The sequence below is a fragment of the Dendronephthya gigantea genome, unplaced genomic scaffold, assembly GCF_004324835.1.
Source record: "Dendronephthya gigantea isolate DGI-Jeju-01 unplaced genomic scaffold, DenGig_1.0 000080F, whole genome shotgun sequence".
Classification (NCBI taxonomy): domain Eukaryota; kingdom Metazoa; phylum Cnidaria; class Anthozoa; order Malacalcyonacea; family Nephtheidae; genus Dendronephthya; species Dendronephthya gigantea.
The window spans coordinates 230,157-244,534 of NW_021163090.1; the positions used below are offsets into that span (position 1 = coordinate 230,157).

General features: G+C 37.5%; 1 protein-coding gene and 1 long non-coding RNA gene across 2 annotated transcripts; one reads left to right on the forward strand and one right to left on the reverse strand.

Moving 5' to 3' along the window:
• Positions 1-15: 15 nt before the first annotated feature.
• Positions 16-5,162, forward strand: LOC114532617 (DNA replication licensing factor mcm4-A-like). The gene is made up of 20 exons (XM_028554160.1): positions 16-159; positions 400-655; positions 791-869; positions 940-1,152; positions 1,227-1,406; positions 1,503-1,557; positions 1,644-1,715; positions 1,785-1,955; positions 2,062-2,146; positions 2,292-2,527; positions 2,670-2,772; positions 2,924-2,984; positions 3,082-3,197; positions 3,285-3,378; positions 3,486-3,640; positions 3,725-3,842; positions 4,008-4,107; positions 4,249-4,390; positions 4,546-4,756; positions 4,834-5,162. Exons 1-20 carry the CDS (start codon positions 114-116, stop codon positions 4,927-4,929), a joined length of 2,589 nt encoding a protein of 862 aa, XP_028409961.1. The 5' UTR covers positions 16-113; the 3' UTR covers positions 4,930-5,162.
• A 654-nt stretch (positions 5,163-5,816) lies between these two features.
• LOC114532619 lies at positions 5,817-7,173 on the reverse strand. Its single transcript, XR_003687973.1, has 5 exons — positions 6,894-7,173; positions 6,598-6,670; positions 6,322-6,363; positions 6,097-6,138; positions 5,817-5,906 (listed from the first exon to the last, which is right to left on the reverse strand). It is a non-coding gene; the product is annotated as an uncharacterized LOC114532619 (long non-coding RNA).
• Positions 7,174-14,378: the final 7,205 nt, after the last annotated feature.

The window sequence follows — 14,378 nt, forward strand, 5'->3', positions numbered from 1 at the left end:
ATCGAAGAAAATAAACACATGTTGATGACTTGATGGTAGCTTTCCCTTTAAAAATTACGACTTTTGAGAATTTGCTTTAGATTCAAGCAATTTTGAGGAGATAATAACACTGAATGAGCAAGATGCCTGCAAGGAAACGTAGTAGAAACGACTCAACCGGTTAGTTTGTCTAAATTTTAAAAACTATGCGGTTTATGCCGGTGTATCATCGTTTCAAAAGAATAACTTCACGTTATTGAAGTCTTTCTTTTAATGCTAAATCTTCACTCAATTCTATAATTACTCGCAGAATTCTCTCTTTGCCAGATACAGCATGAGTAGGATCTGCAGTTGTTTCTATAATTCGTGCAAGAAAGCCAAAATTTACGTGTTTATATCTCATAGCAATAATTTCTTTAGGGACTGCCAGCAATCAAGGTGAAGAGAGTGCTACAAGTTCACCAGCTAGACCTGCAGATGCCGCACCACCCACAGCACGACGTAGAGTTGGGGAAACATCATCTCCAGCTCCTCTCCCCCCAACTTCCCCCGCTACTGATCAAGCGGAGGGTTTGTCTTCCCCACAACCTATGCCTCCGAGCGAAATTGACATGAGTTCACCATTGAATTATGGTACGCCCAGTTCAAGGATTGCGAATACACCACGAGGAACCCCGTATCCTTAGATAATATGTGCAAAAATTGATGTTTATGATCTAAGTAAAACTTAAGAATAGATAATGGCTTTGAAAATTTCAACATCAGAAATCAGATATCCTTGTGAATTTTTTCCTTAATGAGCCGTCACCAGCGTTGGTACACCAGTCAGACATCGCAGTGATATTCGTAGCAACCGTAAAGTGAGACAAGTTGCAATTGGGGAACAAACAGTGAGTATACAGAAGATAATTTCCTATGTTATGCATCAACTTAATTTATCAACATTCTCACCTTCCCCAGTCCACAGATATTTCAACTGAGCCACCAGCAGCAGCACCGACCAGTGACAGCACAGCTGGCCCAAGACTGGTGATCTGGGGTACAGATGTTGTTGTGCAGGAAACACAAGACAAATTTAAGAGATTTCTGCAGCAATTTATTGATGAAAATGCAGAGGGTATGGGCGATGATTTTGTCCCAAATGACCCACTCTATATGCAGAAACTGGAAGAGGTATTTGCCAGACTTGAACTAATGCAAGGAAGCAGAATTAAAAGAATTAAAATTATGAATATTGTTAAACATAGATTCATGTGTTGGAGCAACCGTTCCTAAATGTTGACTGCAGTCATATCAAAGCATTTGATGCAGAATTATACAGACAACTTGTAGCCTACCCACAAGAAGTCATACCAACATTTGATATGGCTGTCAATGAAATATTCTTCACAAAATATACTGATGCTGAGCTGGAGCATCAGATCCAGGTATCTAAACTAAATTTTGTTAAATGAATACAATTTCACTATCAATAAAGGCAGACTTTTAATCGAAATTATGTTTCTGTTTATTTGTTTTCTTAGGTCAGGACTTATAATGTGGATCAAACCAAGAATCTTCGATCTCTCAATCCTGAAGGTAAAGATAAAATCCTCTATTTCTGGTAATTTGTTCCAGCTGTTAAATATTTCATTATATCATAAACAAAATTTTGCTTCAATTAGATATTGATAATCTGATTTCTATCAATGGAATGGTTGTAAGAACTTCTAATATCATCCCAGAAATGAGAGAAGGTGGGACAATGCCTCACTCTGCTATTTTGTTGTTTATCTTTTATTAAAACTCTCTTCTTTTTGATGCAGCTTTCTTCAGATGTTATGTTTGCCATGCTACAACAACATCAGAGATTGACCGTGGCAGGATATCAGAACCAGCGTTGTGTTCAAACTGTAACACTAATCACAGTTATGCCCTGGTGCATAATAGATCACAATACACTGATTTGCAGATTGTCAAACTACAAGAGTCGCCTGGTATGTTAGAACATCCCCATTCACTGATTCACTCCAGTCCTGTCTCCAAGTTAAATGATTTCCTTAGGTAGTAACTTGCTGACAATGGTTTTTGCCTTTGTTTCAGATGACATGCCACCAGGGCAAACTCCATACACAATCACACTTTATGCTCACAATCAACTGGTTGACACAGTTCAGCCTGGCGATCGGTAATGTGCTTTCCTGGAAATCTTTTAACCATAGAGTTTTAGAGAAAATTGCCAGACAAGGCCGGATAGGGGGATACAATCATTGGAGTTGGCCATTTATATCCATGTGAAAATCCATAAATAGCTTTTAAGTTTTTCATTTCAGGATCACCGTGACAGGAATATATCGGGCGACTCCTGTGAGAATGAATCCTCGTCACAGGAACATTAAGGCAGTTTATAAAGTGCATATTGACGTCGTTCACTTCAGAAAGTCAGACAAAAAACGTCTTCATGAAAGCGACCCTGACAGCACTGTAAGATTCACCCAGGAAAGAATCGATAGACTCCAGGAAATCTCGGAAATGCCTGACATCTATGAAAGACTGTCAAAGGCCTTAGGTAAATATAAATACTACATCAACCAGGATCCGGAATCCGGCCAGGATCAGGGTCATCCAGGAGCTGGATCATCCGGCCAGGAGCTGGATCATCCAGGAGCTGGATCAACCAGAAGAACCAAGCCTTATCTTTCTCTGTTTAGCTCCAAGTATCTACGAAAATGAGGATATCAAAAAAGGAATTTTATGTCAACTGTTTGGAGGGACGACCAAGGATTTCTCGCACGCGGGACGCGGCAACTTTAGGTGGGTGACTTGCAGGGATTTCTTTGCTTAACAGTGTGAGGATGGGGTTATTGCGAGATACCCTGGATCAATTATGGATAAAAAGTTCCCGGTGTACCTCGCTACCCTTCAGTAGTTGTGGTTAACTAAACCCTTGAATTATGTTATATAGAGCTGATATCAATATTCTACTTTGTGGTGATCCTGGCACCAGTAAATCTCAGTTGTTACAGGTCAGTAAAATCTACATTCGACCCTCAGGTTACGAAATTTAGACCTGTGTTAATCCATCTGGTGAAATGCAAGTTTTTTTCTCAATCACAATTCTAGTATGTTCACAACTTGGTCCCGCGTGGTCAGTACACGTCAGGCAAAGGATCTTCAGCTGTGGGTTTGACGGCGTATGTTACAAGAGATCCTGAGACAAGACAGTTGGTTCTACAAACGTGAGTGCATGATAGATCCTTATGAATATCATGCCGTGTCATGCGAATAATTCAATGTTTATCTTCTTTATCAATGATGTTATATAGCGGAGCATTGGTCCTCAGTGATAATGGTATTTGCTGTATCGATGAATTTGATAAAATGAACGACAATACTCGATCAATTCTTCATGAAGTTATGGTAAGCTTACGACAGGCCAGGATTGCTGCATTTGTTGATTGGTGAAGCCATTCGTGTGATAAATCCATCATTATATCAACATCAATGTACTTTCTTCCTCCAAACAGGAGCAACAAACATTGTCCATTGCGAAAGCTGGTATCATTTGTCAGTTGAATGCCCGAACGTCCATTTTAGCCGCGGCAAATCCTGTTAGATCCCAGTGGGATACGAGATTGACGACTGTGGAAAACATCCAGTTACCTCACACTTTACTATCCAGGTAATATTCGTAACCAATCAAATGACTTGTGAGAAGAAGAATTTACCGGAAAAATGATCCAACTGAATCATCGTTCTCATTTAGATTTGATTTAATCTTCCTGATGCTGGATCCTCAAGACGAGGCTTATGACCGCCGCCTGGCGAAACATTTAGTTTCTCTCTACCATCAAACACCTGAGCAGGAGGAAGAGGAATTGGTGGTGAGTATTAAAAGGAGGTGGGGTTGAGGGCCACCCCTCGTGTAGAGGGCTACCCCTCACCGGAGCAGAAAAGATTACCAGATGTATACCGGACTTCTTCGAAACTTTACTTTGTACCTTTTGTCTTCTTTTCTCCAATTCACTAAGTGTTTTTCGCCATTTTAGGACATGAGTATTCTTAAGGATTATATCGCATATGCTCGAACTCACATTCAACCGAAACTGAGCGAGGAGGCGTCACAACGCCTGATTCAATCATATATCGGTAAGATGTAGTTAATTTTGCTTCTACCTGAGTGAACATAGCTTGTATTGTTGAGGTTCTGTTTACTTAAAACTTTAACAACTTTCTCTGTGATATCCTGAGGTTGTTCCTTGAGTTAAACGGGGTCTTGTCTCGTTGTAGAAATGCGCAAAGTTGGTAGCAGTCGTGGAGCAGTTTCTGCTTATCCTCGACAATTGGAGTCTCTGATACGACTTGCTGAAGCACATGCTAAGATGAGATTCTCAAATATCGTTGAGAAGATTGATGTTGACGAAGCACGCAGGTGAAATCATAGTTACGCTAGATTTATTGGTTAGAGAAAAAAAGCAGAGGGTTGTATGGTGAATGCAATCCTCGTGTAGTGATTACCGACCATTATTGAACAGCAATAAGAGCAATCATTTGAAGAATATTCACGCGGGAATATCTTTTTTTAAGGTTACACCGTGAAGCTCTCAAACAGTCAGCCACTGATCCGAAGACTGGCCTGATTGATGTGAATATTTTAGCAACTGGATTGAGCATCTCTGATCGAGAAAGACGAGTAGAGATTGCTAAAGCTTTGAAGACTATGATCCAGTCTAAAGGACGAGCACCAAATATGGACGCTCAACGATTGTTCGAAGATTTCCGAGAAACATCTGATGTGGTAGGTTTTCATGAAAAGCCTTGTTTTGTATTGTTTTGTCTTCTCTCACAAATATCCTTTCCATTCTTCCTGTCCAGCCTGTAACACGAGATCAGTTTGACGATGCTCTACGTCATTTGAAAGACGAAGATTTTCTTATTGTGACTGGCAGAACTGTTCGCATCATATCATAAGCTTCTTCTGCTCTGTTTTAGACGAAGAGAGATGTTTGGTATCTGAATTATTATGTCTTGCAATATTTACGTAGATTAATATTCATTCATTAGACTGATTAGTAATTAACCCGCAGCGCGCGCACACTCGAGCTTTTTGCGCAATTAGAAACGTCATCAATGAATTTTTTAGAAAAGATTTTTTTTTAAGAGTTATCAATTCCTCACTCGTTCATTAAAATATTTTTATTGAAGCTTTACGCGTACTGTTACTACCAATCATTATGATATAGTTATATTAAAATCCCCTGCACTGTACTTTATACCGTTTTCTGCGTCTCTTCCTGATCGACGACGCCCGTCTTTTCCTTGTTTTCTTCCCGTATTTATTATGCATCTTCTTCACCATTTTTTTATTCCGTCCTTCATTTTCTACACAACTTTGCGAACTCGAACACAAAGCACAGACAAACATGAAAAGCAAGAGAATCAACTGAATGTTTGGTAAAGCATCTTTAGCATGATTAGAATATTTTCCGTCGAAGTCTTTGTCTGTCGTTCCCAACAGTACGAGCGCAAGTATAAAACGACCAGCAAAGCTCGGGTTCTCGTAATGTGCCAACGTTAAAAAAACAAATCCCAGAAGTGCAAAGGATGCTGTGAACATGGAGGCAAAAACCACCACTTTTTCAACCATCCTGAAATTATTCCCAAGACAATTTTTGGGTCACTTAATGCGTTTGAATACGTCATATAATTAATTGACTTGTGTTCAGGCCCTTGCTGGCTGTGACCAGGGATACCTCAGCCATACTCTTCAGATAAAAATTATTGCTGCACATGTTGTATTATTCCTTTTTAAAGTCTCAATTCTGTGCCGGATGTGACCAAACAACCACCAACAAATTAGGTAAAAAAAACTTTTATTAAAGTAATGCAGTTACAAGAAAATTCTTGATCTTCTATCTTCACAAGTTGGTAAACTATCAGCTTCAACCCTGCAAGAGAGCAAAAGTAAAGGTTAGATGGAAACAGATTTGAAATTGGCAAGTTACTTCTCATAATTGTCAGCAAGTTCAGAAGGTATGGAATTGTTTTGTAATCAAATGCAATCATACGAACGAGACTCTACACAAATCATCATAACTTGCACAACACAACAAATTTGATTCCCGGAAGAATTCTTACATTTTTTGGATTCAGTGATCATTTCATCATGACATCTTTCACCTACAGAATTTAAAAGCATTTGGTAAACAGGGAACACATGCCATATATTACAAATATTCAAATTTTTACTGGATCAGCGTGGTGCATGAGCTATCACATCACAGATTTCAGGACAGGTCTGTGGTCAAATCATCACCTCCAGAACATGACATTAAACTGCTGTGTTTCAAAATCAATAATTACCATTAAAAATCAGCTTTTGCCTTATGATGTTCCAGATTTCTACTAAGATAAAAGAAATTTATATTGAGAATGTATACATAAGAAAAACTGAAAGGTTTCAGTACAAAACAAAGCCTCAGAATGTAATATTTTTCCTCAACTAACATTCAGACATATGCTTGTCAAGTGTTCATCATTGACTTTGTCAATATGGTACCTCGAAATTTTAGCACCATGAAATATCAGGGGGGTTCCTGATGATGTCTTCTAAGATGGAAGCGACCAAACACAACTTACAACATTCGTTTGTTTCCCAATCCTTGTCCATCCTCTCTCAGGGATCAATTCTGAAGACGCCTGAGAACAAAATCTAAACAAATACAAACGACACTATTATATTTTTACGATTCTATGCTTTGCTTCCGAAAATATTGAAGAAAATCTTGAATCATACTAGACCACTCAGTCGATTAAAACGGAACAATTTCTCTTCAACGTCGTAACTCAAAGCGAGCTGGGATTATTCCAGTCATCATCGTGGCCGTAGCTTTTAAAATATGGGAAGAAAGCAACTATCTGGAAGAAATACTAACCAAAAAACACAACTTCTTCACAACATGCCATGGGTGAGTGATATCGTGTTTGCATCATCTAGTTTGTTACTTCTTAATTTTCTCTCTGCCTGAGTATGAAATCATACTGCCTTTTTCCCTGGTAACCTCGAGTGAGATTCAATGATATCTCTTCGAGAAAACAGTGTGAGAATACTTCAATTTTACGAGCAAACATACACATTTTTCCAAGCTTACTGAATCCAACGCTTCTTTCACCTTGAATGTTGAATCTCTGTCCTCGTGCGAATTACGAAATCACTGAAATAAAATATGCGTTCTCGTGACCGTATTGACGGCCAGTGATTGGTTAGTAGAAAGCATTCTAATATACAGGTCAGCGGTACAGTATACAGGTCAGTGGTCCAGCTCCAGCTTGGGCAAGTACCACTTCCTGGAGATAGTGCTGGTCATATTTCATCGAGCAAGGCTCGCCACTCGCCACGTTCCCCGGGGGGCGATCTCTCAGGGGCGGCCTCTGGTTACGAGATTGCCCCAGGCTCAAATGAGTTCTGCCAATGCTGTTGGTATTGTTGGGGATATGTCTGTGAGACTTTCCAACCACGATTAACTTGGGCTGTTTTTATGATGCACGTTATTAAAACAGCGTGGTTTTAAACGTGGTACTATCCTTGGATTCCTAGCATCTATTGACAGTGGCACTAGGAGGGTATTCAATATGAATTTGCCCTATCAAATGCTTTTCAACCCAGAGTTTATAGATATTATTCTTTACTGCGTTGCTCTAAGGATATGAAGCGTTGTCCGGCACAGAAACATGTGCACTCATTTGGTCTCATTTGAACAGAAAAGCAATAAATAATAAACACTTGTGAATTATCAGATAAATTTATTGCCCTCTATACTGCAGTACTGTGTAAATATGATAACATGTACCATAACAAACACACTGGATACCTGTGAACGATTATCATTCGAAGTGTCATGTCAATCTTAACATGCTAAATACTCAATATCTCCTGTCCTTATTTCTTCAATCTCCCTGCTTGCAGACTAGAATTTCTGGTAGGTGATAATACTGAACTAAGAACATAGGATGATTCAATACACTATAGCTGGGCTAGTTCACTCTTGCCAGAGGAATCGTGTTGCATTTTGCGCAAAGCTCTCACTCAGTTTGTCTCCTCTTTTCTTTCTCCTCTGCGAGTTTTCTTTCGTCGTTCTTTATAAATCCATGATCTGATCATAAGCATTTGGCTTGGTAACCATATTTTGCCCTGCCCTCGTAGATATAATACGTTTCATCTGTATCTAATAAGTCAAGATTTTTCGGAAACCCTTTTAATTACTGCCATGCAGAAAAGTGCATGGTTACCTTCTAGAAACAATTTCGGGGGAAATATTCAAATCAAATGGCACTCCCATTGATGGCAATCGTAGGATAACTAAAAGACTATTAATCATCTAAACATCTGTTGCGGAAGTGTCATTGAGGAAACTAATGAATGACATTCTACCTTTACATCATCTCGCGAGCTCTTTATATAAGCTTATAAAATCAGTAATCTGGAAGCCAGTATGCATTGGAATAAGCGGATTTTTATAGCGATAAAACTGGTTTGAGCAATTCTTGGTAACAACTGATCTCAATTCGTTGCGAGCTCTAGCAGAGGCCCACTATAAGTTTCTTATTATATTCATTGAAGAAAAACACAATTTGTTTAGTCGAGTTTTCAAACAAGATGAACCACAGTGAAATATATTGCATGGCACTAAGATTTGACTGAGGCTTGGGATTAGTCTTAATGACTGAATAGCTTGAAACATTTACCGCAATGTGTTTTCAAAGTTCATAAAGAACATTTAAGAAGTTGTTGATATGGAAGCAATTAACAGCTCTGTAGGTTGCCTTGCTGTGTACAGAAATCATGATAAAACATGTTAGGTGGTCTGAGATATGAAGCGAAAGTTTAAGTGAAATGACAGATGTTGCGTTGCGGAAAATCATGGCAAAGACTCGGCCAGAAATAAAATAGATTTAGGGACAAACGCGGCTGGAATCAAATAATTTGGTTTTCTTTTCTCGTTTGAATCTTTCCGGTTACAACAATGATTTGACAGGCTGGAAAGTTACTTAATTCTAATTTCTAAAACGATCGTTCGGTATATGGACAGTAAAATTTTAATGAAGTAGGAGAACAGACGATTCCCCTTTTCATCTGTTCATTTTTATTTTGATTATTTCGCTTTTTTCTCCGTTCTAAAAATCAGAAAATATTGCCATAAACAAAAAGTGTTCAATCATTGTCAGACCCCCAACCATTGTCAGTTATGCGTTGTGAAGATTAGACTCGTACAGATTAATCATGGCGGTCATTATGTTGTCCCAGAATGAAACGAGATTTCGAGTCTAAAAAGACTAAAGTTGATCTGTTGATGCGCTTAATCTTGTTTTTACTTTCAAGTACAGATACTTTCGATATCTTCAAAGCTTTTCCCCGCGATGCATAAAGCCGATTAGTTGAAAAAATACTTGAAAAAATTGTTGTGAACAATATATTTAGGCTATGACTAAACATGGTTGTAGAAAACATGTTTGTCAAATTTCTAAAAATTTTACTTCAGGGCACAGAATGGTGAGATATTAGCCTAACAGAAGCCTAACAGGGTCTTGAACTCTTCCATTTAAATGAGGTCATATTGTCAGCAACATTTTCCTGTACCCTGAAAGATGTTCAGAGGAAAGGAAATAACAGTTAACAGTTTCACAATCTATTTCTCTTCTGGATTTTGGCAGGATCTCACACGAAATGACGTTGAATTCAGTAGCTGACCTCAGCTCATTAGCAAAATAAGCAAAATAGCTGTTGAAATTGGATTATAAACATAAAAATAGCCCCAGCGGGTTGCATCTGAAAAGTGCTCGAAATTCGTGCTGTGCATGTCAAACCCTTCAAAGGTTGAACTATGTTAAGCCTGCCTCATTCTAAACCTAATCATTCCGATTTTAGTTCCTGTAACGGTGTAACCTTTGCAACATTGGATGCAATGTAACGGAACAAGACTATAATTTACTAGTGAGAACAATGCATTGCTAGGCATTGGATGGATCATAGATGGATATCTAGCTCAAGTTTGAAAGCGCTAGTAAAGTTGGTTCCTTCGTGATAGAGTGATGTGATTAGAAAGACTTTCTGAAAAATCATTTCGAGCAGAGGTTTATTCCAGCAGTACAAGAAGCAAGCAGTTGACTTGTCTGAAAATCATCTGACCGAAATTTGATAGTAATCCCCTCAGGGATTTCTCAATTAAAGCACTTCAAATTTTTCTAATTTTCAATTATTTGTCACAATTTGAAATATCCATATTTCTAGCAAATCAAGCCATATTGCACGACAACATCATTACGTAAACCAAATGCGATAAAACATATCTTATCCCTATCAGCAAAACAATGTATCCCCCTCACATTATTTCGCAGGATTGGCTCACAGTGGCCAGAGAGATGTTTATCATTCTCATGACCATGCAGTTGGCGCTGGTCGAGGTGCTGGTAATCCAGTAATTAAGAATCGACTAGTTACTGCACGATTTAGTTTACAATCGCATGTGTGGTGTTGCATGTTGACGTGGTGCAAACGTACACGCACAGGAATTTGAATGTCAGAACAAATGAGCCGATTTTAATCTGCGTCACGTTTTAAGCCTGTTTATAAAACGATGTGAAAATTGAAGTAAACCTTACGCGTTGGTAAAAGTGATGTGTGCGGGCGTGTGAACGGTAGAAAAAATAGAAAAATTTTGACTGCATGGGCCGACACACCCAGTACAACAAACGTAACACTTAACTGTATGAACTTAACACTGTTATTGATATTGATGATGAAATATAGGATGAAACAGTCACATAGTATTGAATCATCCTGCAGTGCTGCAATGGTCCTGTTTTTGACTAATGATTGTGTAAGTCAGACGTTTATTTTTGTTAGGATCAACTGAACTTCGTCTCATCTAATTGTAAATATCGTCGAGTATTGCCTATCATTGCAAGACCTTTCAATTTGGCGTGGAGATTTGCTTGTTAAATACGAATTTAAGTCAAAAGCACTTTTGTATCATAAGCAAAATTAGCAAATCCGTTTATCCCACCAGCAACGAAGAATAATTTCATGTAGAAAAGCCTGACGATTGATCTATTTTCTTGTAAACAACTACTAAATCTGCTTTTTTACACTATGCGATTTGTCGTATTTGATTCGTATCCTGGCGTATGTGAACGTATGAACAAACTACAAACGTGACACACTTTAAATTCCAACCTGTACAAAATTGAATGAAGATTGTGCATAGGTTGCATTCGTCAGAATTATAATTGCAAACAACTTATGGCGTAGTCTAAATAGGCCTTAATTAATTGTTCATTAAATTGTTAAATCTCTAATCTTGTTTAATCGTTTCTTCTTTTAACCTTGGCAAATCGTTTAATCTTGTTTCATCCATGTTCGTCAGAGTCTCAGAGATACGTTTTTACATTTGTCCTGATTCTCTTTAAAAACCAAGGATAAAGGATTCACAAGTTTGTTGATGGATATTAATCATATTAAGCGTATTCATCCACTCATACACTGCAACATTGCCAAATGCACAAATTGGGCGTTGTTCAGAATTTGTATACTTTGGAAACTCTGATAGCTTAAATATTTGAATTAATCTTAGTTTGACGTATAAGATTAAGACTTATCACGTTGTTTATTTTCTCGCGGATAATTGCAACAATGTAGGTCCAATATTGCTTCCAAAAATCATTCTTCTTTATACAATAATCATGGGCCTGAAATAATCAGCTTACATAAAGGTCCGGTATTAATTTTGTATGACGTACATTTGAACTCTTTTAAAAGACTTATTCCTTTTTTTCTTCTTGCTTCACGATTTTTAACCACAATTTTTTCCCAATTTCCTATCTGTTGCAATTAAAAGATTACTGCAATACCAGTGCACTGTCTGGCTGTCAGGTGACTTAATCTTTATAGGTATGGACTTTAAACTTTTCGTTAATAAATCAGGATTCCCATTGTCCAGGAACCACTTATTTCGTGATTAATAACGTTATTAACAAATCAGTACTTTTGCATGCCTATATAATATATAGGAGAAATAGCCATTAGTGATGGCTTAACCTCGAGATAACAGTCGACATTTTTACTGTCATAATGTCATGTATACGCGTGCTTACTTTAAATGATGTGAAATGATGTTCTAACTAAAAGCATATGGGGTGAAATTAAGATTTCATTTCAATTTTTTAAGAACTTTAACAAAATCCAATCACAAGATGAGACTATTAAACATCTCTCTTTCATTTTCTTGAGTGAACAATTCAACTTGTTCAAGGCAAGCCGCGTTTCCCGAGTGTTATTGTTGCAATGATTATGATTTGTAGAACAGGAAATTAATTTCTCAAAGTAAATGCTGCTAAGTCACGAAGCCCAAGTCTTTCAAGTGCAGTAAAAACATTTTGTCGATAAACACGTCTTTTACTTGAAAAATATGTGAAATACGAAACCTTGTAACGAGCTAGAGTTTCCTGTATCTCACCGTCTGCTGCTTCTCTGTATTTCACATGCAAAAATGAGTTAAAAAATTTATAAGAAGAACAACATGCCGAGCGATTCTTTTGAGAGATTTATACTGAGTTTATCAACATTGAAAAGTGTAAGATGACTTGCATAATTATTTCTATACCAACTTTGTTTTACAAGGTTTTATGTGAAGGCTTGCTACAACTAAGTGCATGTGGTAACCATCAACTCACATGTTGAGGAAAGGGCTATGCTTTCATTTCCGAGAATTGAAAAGAGAAGCGCGCACAATTATAGGAACTGTACTTCAAATATATGGCCAAAGTGCTCTTATTTCGACCAATATATGCCTCTGGCACCTATATGGTCCCAATGAAATAAACTCTCGTATCTTATAACACTTTAATATCTCTTCTATGAAACTTACATAAAAGAACTGACCGCGACCCCCTTAGGCTAAGATAATGCTTTCGGAAGCTGGCTAAATATGAAATTTAAAAACGATTAATAGGAATTACAACATTTCAAAATAACAGTAATCCTCCCCTAAGGCTTCGCATATATACGGCCTCACTCACGAGGTTGTGAATGGTGCTGTTGCTTCATGCATTTAGTGGGAATATATACTTGACTTGGAAGACTTGTAAGGAGTATACTTGACTTGCACGTAGTTATAGTTGGTATCAATAGGGCTATTAAAAAAATAGGACATGATTTTTTATTACCTCCCCTGGACCACACAGTCGTTAGCTCTCAGAGCAGTCTCTGTAGGATCAAATTGATTCATAACTTGCACATTGCTAGTCGGCTACGTGATTAATTGTTTTCATTGACAAGCTAATTAATTATTACAGCCATTCTTCATCCCAATTACTACGTATATCAATAGTTTTTATGATCTACCATATGTCACGTTTCTTTGTTATGATTCAAGAATAAATACTGATGACGCTGGACTAATTAGGATTCCTTTCTTTCATTCATTCAATTTCTTCTGCAAACTAAAAGAGAAAAGACAGACGAAAGAGGAAAAGAGCGGTGTCGCGATGCTCCTATGTAAGCAAACACAAGGATATAAACATTTACCCGAATGTCGAGACATTGTGGGGCTGTTCTATATGGAAAAACAATATAATGCCGATATTGCTTGAGATGGTTTTCAAGGTCGCGGTCCGTAACGGTTGAAAAGTTGAATTGATATAACTGGTGAAAATAAAAGGTGGAATATAACGCTTATGTACTGTGACACAATATAGATCCTCACATTTAGACTTCTATTATGATTAGAAGCAGACATCGTTGAAACTTCAAACCAGCCTCATTACAAACTATTTCTTATTGTTTGTTTATACAAAAGAGATACATTCAGTGGGGCATTACTCGAATTACGTTTGAAAAATGTTTTCCCCAGGACTCACGACTTCTGAGATGTAATTAAGTGGGCACTTAGAATTTTAAGAAGAACAAAAATAACTTGGTCAATTAAATGAATTTTTTACCTCTTGTGATCTATATGCTATCAAAACACTCTACATGCAATAATAAAGCAAATTGAATTCTTTGGCATCTTCATTTATTAAACTTTTACACAATGGTTGTTTTAAAATGAACAGATCCCTGACTACAATAAGAAGTGTGTAAACTCAGTTAGACAATATTCAAATTCCAAAGCTCAACCATAGTCATACGCGCAGTGAGACAATGAGGATAAAACATTCATAATTTGGTCATGTTTCTTTCTGTTTTTTTTCCACAATATTTTAGTGTTACTGGCGGAAACATGGACTTAACTAATTTTATTTTTTCTAAACTGTTCTTCCTAATCAATCATTCTCATAAGGAGCAGTGCGTCAGCAACATTACTACAAAAGGAAACAAGATTAAATAAAGACAATCTCTAAACTTTCTTTAATCTTGCACATGC